We start from the raw sequence: 11,048 nt of genomic DNA on the forward strand, positions 1-11,048 counted from the left end.
ACATTTTCAGCTCATATTTTAAATGATGAAATGGAGGACCAAAAGGAATGTCACCATATCCAAGTCATACAAATAGTAAATAAAAAAAAAACAACCTGTGTCATTTGGTTGAATCTTGTATTTTTTCCTCAAACTGCTTTGAAGTGTTATTATTAGACTGTAAAAATGAATATAAACTCTCTATTCAAATGGGAATACCTAAGATAACCAAATGCTGTTAGTATGTCTGCAAGTCACTACACTTAAAGGAAACTTCTTGTCATAAAGATCTTGAAGGAGATTAATAATACATTTGAATTATGGACAGGGTAGTAGAGGGATACTAATCATAATAGCCTCCCAAAAATAAAAAAGATTTTGGAAAAAGAAAAAATATTATAGACATTATTATATCAGTAAAAAAAATTATAGACATGACCATCTCTGACTCCTGTGGTCACAGTGGCTCAGGTATAAGTTTGGTATAAGTAGATATCTTGTCACTGAAGATGGGTATAAAGGATAGTGGCTTGTCCCACAAATTATCTGTGACTTTTGGGCTTATAAGGAATATGTCTTAGAAATATTTGATACGTACAGGTTTTAAATTTAAAATACAATTATTTTGCATATAAATATAAAATTTTTAGTAAATTCCTAAATGGATTGTGTTGTTTGAAAACATTTTGTATAGTTTCTTTATCAGATGAGCTTTAGTTTAAGATACCATTGGCATTAAATAAATTCGTTATTCTGATTTTCTTTAAACTGATGAACTTTAAAACAGGTCTTTTACTTAAAGACAATTCATATATTACTATAGGTAAGAAGTGAACATATATGAACTTCAGCTTTCATGCAATGAACATGTCTAACCTTGAAGGAATTGTACCAATAGTATATAGATTAGTAGACAAATTTGAATAATGTAAGTATTAGGTTGTTGAATGAATTTTGATAGTCATCTTTAACATTTTAGTGTGCAGAACTATATCCACAGGAGTGCAGCTGAGTGGCTCTGGATTGAGAGCCAGGCCCATAGATAGAAGGTCTGGAGTTCAAATCTGGCCTCAAGACACTTCCTAGCTGTGTGACCCTGGGCAAGTCACTTAACCCCCATTGCCTAGCCCTTAATCACTCTTCTGCCTTAGAACCAATACATAGTGTTGATTCTAAGATGGAAGATAAGGTTTAAAAAAACAACAACAAAAAAACAACACTATATTCACAATGGGCAATTTCTTCAAATTAATTTTTAAAAGTTGAGATCCTAAAGTATAAATTAACAAATAATTAAGAGAAAAGCTTGCAAAGTATGCTAAGAATCCATAGACATGAAAATTTGTGATTTTTTTATTGCCTTTAAATTCTGATATTTCTGCCTAAAAATTGTACATTTTGTAAGATTTCCCTGTAAAAATAAACTGAGTAGGTATGTTTCATTAAGGATAGTTTTCATATGCTTTCTTGACACTTGGGAAAACCCAAACTTCATGAATACTGCATTAATTTTATTTTCTTTGCTTATAGCTGATACTCCCCCTCCTGCTTATATGCCTCCTGATGACCAGATGGGTCAAGATAATTCTCAGTCTATGGATACAAGCAATAATATGATTCCTCAAATTATGCCAAATATATCCAACAGAGGTAAAAGTAAACATGTAGTTCTTTAATGTTCTTTTTACCCTGTATGTGAACTCCTGGTGAGGAAACTCCCTCTACCAATGCAAATCCTGCTTTGTAACTTAGTTTTAGAGAGTTGCCAGGGGGCACTGAGAGCTAATAAGTGTCAGACATCAGAGATGCACCCAGGTTTCCTGACTAAAGCCAGCTCTCTAACTATTCTGCCTATCAGGAACAACACTGATTAGATTGAATATTTTAGCATTTTTCCTTTTAAATTGACAGCTGGTAGAACCCACTTGATTTTATTTTATCTTGTAATGTTTTAATAATGCTTTTTACCTGTGCCCTTCTTAGAACCCTTTCATGACAAATTTAACAAAACAGAACAAGAAGTTGGTAAGTGTTTTTGGTGAAATATTGATTATTCTGAACCATAGTCTGTTACATCTCTGAGGATAAAAAGTGTTCAATTTAACTTATCTTTATTTTATTTGTGTTATTCCTAAATGTTTTGTTGTATTCAAAAAAATAGGCTGAGAAGACAAGTTATTTCTAGCATATGTGATGTATCACTGTTTTAAAGAGTTATGTCTGGGTATAGTTAGTATGTTTCATACTATTTTATTTCTTCTATGGTAAATTTGAAAATGTTAACTTTCAGCCTACCAGGAGAAGAGATTGAAAACTACTCTTGGTATAATGATTAAGTTCTTCTTTGTAGTCTACAGACTTCATACTTTGGTGGCTTTAAGATCAAGTGGTTTGCTTTCCTTCATTCTACCCAAAGTATTTCCTGTCTTTTCAGTTATACATGAATTCTTTCTACATTCCCTCTTTTCCCAGTTTCTCCTGGGATAACAGGGACCTCACTGGCTGTCACACTCTGGGATGCAGTGTTTGCCCTGATTTATATACTTACATGGACTATCTCTGGTGACACACCATTTGTCTTAGTGCTTACAGTCTCTGCCCATTGACAGTATCTGTGATGAACCATCTGAATTATCAACTAAGTGGGACAAATTTTGGGTCCTGAAAAAGGGCCAGCCGAACAAAGAGAGGAATCTGAATTTAGCACCGATGTATTCCTAGATGCTTGTTCCAGTGTTTGCTGAGCCTTTAGTTGTCTCTTTTAAATTTTTATTTATTTGCATAAATTGACATCAAGATAAAAAGTTTTAATGATACTCAGGTCTGGAAAATTGTAGCTCAAATAACATTTTCAAATATGAAAAATGTCAGAATGAAAAATACTACATTTAGTCAAAAGGCATTATGGAAATGGCAGACATTTTTACAAAATATCCACTTTAGGTTTGATACTCAACATACAATTGTTGGTAATTCTGCAGAAGTTACATTTATTAAAATGTATGCCCGTATATTTAGAAAACAATCATTTCTACTATATATGTTTCCTATATGTTTCTTTTATATTTAATCTTTGCATAGGATTCCAGAGGCATGAGAGGCTTCTTCCTAGTGTTTTATGTATTTTATAGAACTTTAGCATGCATTTCCATTCAGTGCTTTTTATTATATTCTTATTTTGCTAATTTTCAACATGTTTAGATTAGGGAAAATGTTTGAAAGTTTTCTTTTTGAAATAGAGAATATTTATTAAAAAAATGTAAATTGTCCAGGTTAACAGAAGAGGGAATAGAGTACTTAACTGTTTTAGAAATGGAAATGAAAGAAACTTTAAATGGGCTCAAAGAAAAAAAAATAGCCAGGACCGACCAGATAGATTTACAAGCGAATTCTACCAAACATCTAAAGACCATTTAATTCCAATGTTTATATATAAACTACTTGGGGAAAAAAACAACAAGTCCTACCAAATTCCTTCTATGTCATAAATATGGTTTTGATAACCTAAACCAGGGATAGCAAAGGCATATATAGAGAACTATAGACCCATTTCCCTAATGGATGTTGATGTAAAAAAATTAAAAATCTTGGAGATAACAGCAGTATATCATGAAGATCATAACCTGTGGCAGAAAAATACCAGAAATGCACAGCTAGTTCATTATTAGGAAAACTATAATAGACCATTTCAATAAGAAAAAGAACAAAAATCATGATTACATAAAGAGATGCAGAAAATTCTTCTGACAAAATATAAAACTTGTTCTTAAAAAAGAAATACAAATCAGCAGAGCATAGGATTAAATGGAGCTTTTTAAGTAGTATTTATCTAAAATGAAGAGCAAACATTATTTGAAATGGAGACAAGGAAGCCTTTTCCATAATATCAGGGGTGAAGCAAAGATAATTATTATTGACATTATTATTCAGTAGTATACATTGAATGCTATCTATAGAATTATGGCAAGAAAGATAATGGAGGGGGAAAGTATGGATAGTAAGGAAACAATATCACTTTTTGCAAATGAGAACTCTATAGAGTATCAACTAAAATAGTCAAAATAGTTAAGAGTTTTAGCAAGGTTGTCAGCTATAAAATATTTCTCCTCACTCCCAAATTCATTAGCATTTCTGTACATATCCCACAAAGTCCAACAGAAAGAGCTAGAAAGAGAAATACCACTTAAACTAACTGCAGATAGTATACTTGGAAGTCTACCTCCCAAGACAAAAACAGAAATTATATGAACATAATTAGAAATCACTCTTCACTCAAAGACACATCCAAATAATTGGAGAAATATTAATTGCTGTGGAATTAGTGTAATGACAATATTACTTAAATTTATTTTCTGATTGTCCTACCTTTCAGCTGCCAAAGAATTACTTTGTAGAGCTAGGAAAAATAATAACAAAATTCATCTGGAGGAACAAAGGATCAAGAATATCAAAGGAATCAATGAAAAATGTGAAAGAAGATTGCTTAGCAGTACCAAATCTCAAACTATAATAATAGAACTGTAATTGTCAAAACAGTTTGGTACTAGATAGGAAATCAAATGGAGTAGATTAGATATACAATATAAGGAAACAAATCTAGTGATTGACAAACCCAAAAATCTCAGTTACTGGGGCAAGAACTCATCATTTCACAAAAACTTGGGAAAAGTGGAAGTGTAATATGATCAAATAAAAAGTCTCATCCTCAATTGATAAATGGTCAAAGGACATGAACACAGAATTTTCAGATGCTTCAGAGGAAGAAATCCACGCTATCACTAGCCATATGAAAAAAAATGCTCCAAGTCACTAATAATTAGAGAAATGTAAATTAAAATAAGCCTGAGATACCACCTCAAATCTGTCAAATTGATTAAATTGACAAATGATAGAGGGAATGTAGGAAAATAGGGTCACTAATGCACTGTTTGTGGAATTGTGACCTTGTCCAGCCATTCTGGAAAATAATTTGAAACTATTCCCAGAGAGTTATAAAAACTGTGCATACCCTTTGACCCAGCAATACTTACAAAGCATGTACCCCAAAAGGATAAGAGGAAAAGGACACATGAACAAAAATATTTATTGCAGCTCTTTTTATAATGCAAGGAATTGGAAATTGAAGGGATGCCCATCAATCATGGGATGGCTTGACAAGTTATATAGAGAATTAGAGTGATGGAATACTGTTGTGCTGTAAGAAATGATGGAGATGATGTTAGAAAAACCTAGGAAGATTTATATGAACTGATATATGAAGTGAACAGATCCAGAGAACAGTTTATACAATCAAAAGCAATATTGCAAAGACTTAGCAACTCTGATCAGTGATCCAAAACTATTCCAAAGGACTGATGAGAAAAAATCTCTCTCCACCTCTAGAGAAAGGACTGATAGATTCAGAGTGCAGAGTGGAGCATTTCTTTCCTCTTTATTTTCTTGTCTCCTTTCCAAAAAAAAGTTTTTTTAAGTTTCCTTTTTATTTCTTGAAGCTGCAGTAAAAAATTCAGAATTTTTATTGTGAGAGGTTGATTACTTCCTTATGGTTGATTTATTTTACAGATGTCCAGCCTGTTGCTTATGAAGAGCCCAAGCACTGGTGTTCAATTGTGTACTATGAATTAAATAATCGAGTTGGAGAAGCTTTTCATGCGTCTTCAACAAGTGTTTTAGTTGATGGATTTACAGATCCTTCCAACAACAAAAGTAGATTCTGCTTAGGTCTTTTGTCAAATGTTAATCGTAACTCAACAATTGAAAACACCAGGAGGCATATTGGAAAAGGTAATACCATGACTTATGACTTTGCGATTTTCTTGTGAAAATCTTTCTTTCTTTTTTTTTTTACAGTGGAAGAAATTGAGATCCAGAGTGGAAATAACTTGCCCATAATCATGTAGTTAAACAGCAGAGCCAAGATTCAGTACCAGATCTTTCAATGTGAAATCTAAATTGCCTCCTTAATAGTTTATAGTTTGTACATTTGTAGCTAGAAATGACTGTAGAAGTAATAGGATTGAATCCCTTGAATTTTTTAAAGAAAGAAACTGAGGACTGGAATAGTTAAGTGCCCATGATCACAAAGCTGTTAAGTATCAGGTAGAATGTTAATCCTAGTTTTCCTGATTTAAGAACTGCATTTTTACCTTACCAGTAAGCTTTTGTTTGTATTTAGAGCTTTTGAATTGAGGTAACTGATTTTAAACTTTCTTTTGTCTGAGAAGAGTTGGGGGTATATATTTAATATCAAAAATAGGCTTCCTTGAGGCTTTCTGTGCCCCTTTTAGTTTTTTGTTTACATTTTGAGCAGACTTCCTCTTACCAGTTGTGATAAAACAGATATGTATATATATTTGGGTTCTTTGACCAAGGAGAATAAATTCTTTTATTTGAAATATTAACTATGATTATGTACCCAATAAGTATGTTAGAGAACATTCACTAAACTATTAGAACAGTTGCGGAAAAAAAATTTGATTTCCTAAGAGAAGGATTTTGATTTCTGTCTATTATTCACAGAGACATTAGGAAAAAAACACTGTCATTTTCTTCTCCTGTCTAAATAGAGTAGTCAAGGTATACAAAAATTTGAATCCACTTGATATAATGCTCTGGTGGATTTTATGTTGCACTTTCTTATATGTTTTGCCGGCTTTGCTCTATTCAGCATACCCTTTGATCACTTATGTACCTTGGGGAATGAAGTAATTTTGACAAACATCTATCCCAAAACAAATTAAGCCATTTGTTTGAATAAATTATATGATCATTCTTTGAATTTTTGAACTTGCATACCATTTTTTTCCATTAGACAAAAAGAAAGCAATAGCAAAATGCTTTAAATTTCTGTTTGAAGTAGTTGAAATAGCACCTAACATTGCTATTTAAGGACTCATTTTAATGGCCTTCTTTGACATCTTTCCAAAAAGATGACAAATGACAGTTGAGGATGAAAAGAAGGAAATACCAGAAATAAAAATATCAGAGTAGAAAAAACTTGGCATGGTTGTCCTTTGAATGTGACTACAGATCCCATCTGGCTATTTAAATAATAAAATATTGCCATCTAGTGGTTACCTACAACTCATGTTACATAAGCTAAACAAAACTTTATATTGATCATCTTTATAATGGAAATTTATTAAAATATTTGTTTTTAATGGATTTCTTTACAAGGGGTTCACCTTTATTATGTTGGAGGGGAAGTTTATGCTGAATGCCTGAGTGACAGCAGCATATTTGTACAGAGTAGAAACTGCAACTTTCATCACGGCTTTCATCCTACCACTGTCTGTAAGATTCCTAGTGGCTGCAGCCTAAAGATTTTTAACAATCAAGAGTTTGCTCAGCTTTTGGCACAGTCTGTCAACCATGGATTTGAGGCAGTCTATGAACTCACCAAAATGTGTACAATTCGAATGAGCTTTGTAAAGGTGAGTAGATGCTGTTTTGACTTAATTTGATTGATCACCTAGTGCTATTGTGCACAATATTTGATTTTCTCCAAGTCCTTGTGGGAAAAAAATGACAAATTCTATTATTCAATTGAGATCATTGTTATTTTTAGTATTTTATATAATACATATTTATATATAATATATTAATATGATGATAAAATATGATATATATTTTTGATATGACTTAATATGAAATGTCAATAGAAAGCATTCCCAAATTTGTTGCCATGTTCTGGATTATAAAATATAAATAGAAATGTCTTGAGTTTAACTACTGAAGAAACCATGTATGGTTGGGAACTCTATGGGAAAAAAAGTAACCCTGCTGTCAGTAATTTTAATATTAATATGTTTCCAAAATGAGCTTTTGCCTTAAAAATTGTTTTGTGTTTTCAAGTGCTGCTTCCTGAGGGTGACAGAATTCTAAAGGTTTTAAAATGAATATGTAAGCCTTACCAATAAGTGTTATTTCATGGGTAAAATTACATAAGCACATTAATTTGGTTGTTTATTTATGTTGAGGACAAAGTTAGATAAAGCATTACCAAATACTCTTTCTTCTTTAGCCTTCCCTTTTCTGAGGGCTGATTGAATTATTACTCTTTTACTATATAGATAGCTAGGAAAATGCTTTTATTGTGCTTACTAATTTTTTATGCCCTCTTAACTCACTTGCAGTTTACCCGGATCATCACTTCTGTATGCACAAGAAAAATGGATAGGGACTTAGCAAGAAAACATTTTCCTTAAAGGGCAGTGGCCATCTTTTAATGAGTCATTTACCTGGACTAATTTATTTAAGGCTAATATTCTAGTCTTTAATTTAACAATACCTTGTAAAGCTCTTAAGATTATAAGTTGCAAAGAAGTTGCTGATATAGTAAGAGTACTGTGCATCAAATGAAGTCATCATAAGTCTGACCCCCTAAGAAATCAGTTATGTGTTCATGAAATGTCACTAGTTTAAATTCAAAATTGATTATTTTTATCACTCTTAAAGAATGTTTTTTTAAAAGTATGTTTTATATATCAAAGTTGAAATGGTCTTAGATCAGAAAGTTAAAGTTGCCTATCAACAAAACAATACTCTGTGGTCTAAAGAACTCATTATAAAATTTTTTAAACTTTATAGGGCTGGGGAGCTGAATATCACCGGCAAGATGTTACCAGTACCCCATGCTGGATTGAAATTCATCTTCATGGACCTCTACAGTGGCTGGATAAAGTACTTACTCAGATGGGGTCCCCTCTTAATCCCATATCTTCTGTTTCATAATGCTGAAGTCATATCTTCAATTACTCTATTAGTGACCTTATTTTAATTTTAGAGAACCCTTCAGTATGGATACTGTGAGCTGAAATGGAGAACAGATATTACAGCATATTTTTTTCTACCTACTTGTGACCAATACATTTGTATTTTGTAATGAAAGGATATTCCTGTTTTTACTCATGGTTATATTATAAAAATGGTAGTTGGAGTCTCAAAAAATTACCTGAAAGAAGCAGAGCAAGTATTTTGACTTGCATATATATAAAATTAGTTATTTGATTTTGCATTTATCTTAAACTAGAAAAAACATTTATTTCAATGTTACACCAATTTTTAAAGGAAACAAAAAGATCTTGATCTCATTAGAGTGTAAATATATCTCAGAGGGCATGTTGTATTTCTTTTTAAAAAATGTAAAATGTGTGTTTTAGTTAAAGAAATTCCATTTGTTGTTCTAGCTTTCAGGTAATCAGTAGTAAATCAGTTGTACTTTTATAGATGAAACACCATAAAATTTACATTTATTGCCTTTAAATATTTGCCTTACACAATAATGTGACTTCAATGTATATTTTTAAATACTTAAAAATTATTACAGACAAGTGGTATCAAATATGTGACAATATTATAGTTGTGTCATAAACACTACTTGTATATAGCTAGATGACAGGTTACAGATTTGGTCCATTTTGATTATGTTGCCTTTAGCCACCATTGTAAGGATTGTAATTTAGATAAGAGTAACCTTTTTCTTTTGCACTTTTATGGGTAAATATTTTTAGTGTAGCCTTTGACAAAGCACCCGAACAACTTGGATATAATTGTTAATCTTTAGCTTGTGTGCTATTCCATTTTGTGTCAACACAAACACTTCAATTTATAAATGATAGCACCTACTTAAGTTGCAAAAACATTTTGTTCTTCTAGTTTGTGTTTTATCTTTAACCCAAATTGTAAGATTTTTTTTTCCCTTGCTCTATGTTAAGATGCCTTTTCACTCTTTACAGTTTTAATAGATGGCATTAATGTTAAGAGCCTGATTTCATACCCAAGATTGATTCAGGTCAGGCCTTTTTTCAGAAACTTGTATTTTACAACAAGTAAATAGCTATTTCGTGGCCCCTGTATAAGTGAATTTTCAGTGGTTTTCAAAGTTCTTTTTTTTTTTAAAGAGTTTTATACATCAGAGAATGCAAATTGTACTGTTAACAATTGTGCAATTCTTCCTAATCTTATCTAATTCATTGTCTAAGTAAAAAGCAGTTAAGCACCCAAATATAATATTTGAGAAAGATTAGAACTTTAACCCCAGTGTCGATTAACCGAACTTTTCATGAGTGGCTATAATTTTTAGGTTAAAAGAATAACTGGGAGAAGGAAAGGATATTTTTCAATCAATTTATTTTGTTTTCTATCCTAAGAAGCTTAATTGTTACTACACCTGTTCAAAAGGCTCAGAAGCGATCCAAGAAGTTTAATTGTTGAATGTGTTTACGATGTATATGAAATTGACACTTTATAAGTAGAAAGGATCCAGGCAAACTAATTTGGGGTTTCAAAATACTATATTTACTCGAGTTCATATTTTACTGATCTTATGAGAGAAATGTGCCTTTTTGGGAGAGAATGCAATTCCTTTTGGCCTCTATACCAATATTTGCTTTCTGTGAATTGCAACTAGTAGTTGGATGATTTTTGTAATTTGGTTGAAATAAGAAGCCATGCAAATTTTCATGTTATCCTAGAGATGAACCCTTAGCTAGATGAAAGGAATGTTTTACAGTCACAATTGGGGTTCTACTTGTAAATATTTGACATCTGAATCCTCAGGCTTCCTAAATTCAGCAGATGCCATTTTGTAACTCAAGAAAACTAATGGTAGAAGTAAATAAAGTGTAGTTAATAACAGAAAAGAGACAGAGGGTCATTTTCAAGATGATGTGAATGCATATTACAGTTTTGATATTGGATTAGGGGAAACAGTTATTGGTGACTTGAACAGATACATATTTGAATTGATTAAAAGTTAATTGGAATAGTGAACTTTCACAGACTCTGAATTTTATTAGTTTACATATGGCCCCTGAAATTCTTAGCTTCTTTCTCCCATCCAATGGTTATATGAATAGCAAGGATCATATGTAAATAACAGCTCAGGATACTAAAACTTAGATTGCTTGGCCATTTTGGATTTCTTCTTTTGAGTTGATATCACGTACTATGTCTCTAGTGGGAATTGAATTGAATTGTGTCACTCTAACTATCAGTAAATTGAGCCTGGAGGATCACAATTTTGAAATTAAAAATAGCCCATGATAGATGGGAATGATTTATCTGGC

General features: G+C 31.8%; 1 protein-coding gene across 5 annotated transcripts in view; it reads left to right on the top strand.

Moving 5' to 3' along the window:
• SMAD5 (SMAD family member 5) overlaps window positions 1-10,752 on the top strand; it is a 44,370-nt gene extending 33,618 nt beyond the window's left edge. For all 5 annotated transcript variants that reach the window (XM_007473290.3, XM_007473291.3, XM_007473289.3 and 2 more), the window contains 4 exons: window positions 1,510-1,629; window positions 5,542-5,763; window positions 7,156-7,412; window positions 8,569-10,752. In XM_007473290.3, the coding sequence (XP_007473352.1) occupies window positions 1,510-1,629; window positions 5,542-5,763; window positions 7,156-7,412; window positions 8,569-8,712 (743 nt within the window). In that variant the 3' untranslated portion in view covers window positions 8,713-10,752. The remainder of the gene's footprint in view (window positions 1-1,509; window positions 1,630-5,541; window positions 5,764-7,155; window positions 7,413-8,568) is intronic.
• The last annotated feature ends 296 nt before the right edge of the window (window positions 10,753-11,048 follow it).

Source organism: Monodelphis domestica, chromosome 1, assembly GCF_027887165.1.
Source record: "Monodelphis domestica isolate mMonDom1 chromosome 1, mMonDom1.pri, whole genome shotgun sequence".
In the NCBI taxonomy this organism is placed as follows: Eukaryota; Metazoa; Chordata; class Mammalia; order Didelphimorphia; family Didelphidae; genus Monodelphis; species Monodelphis domestica.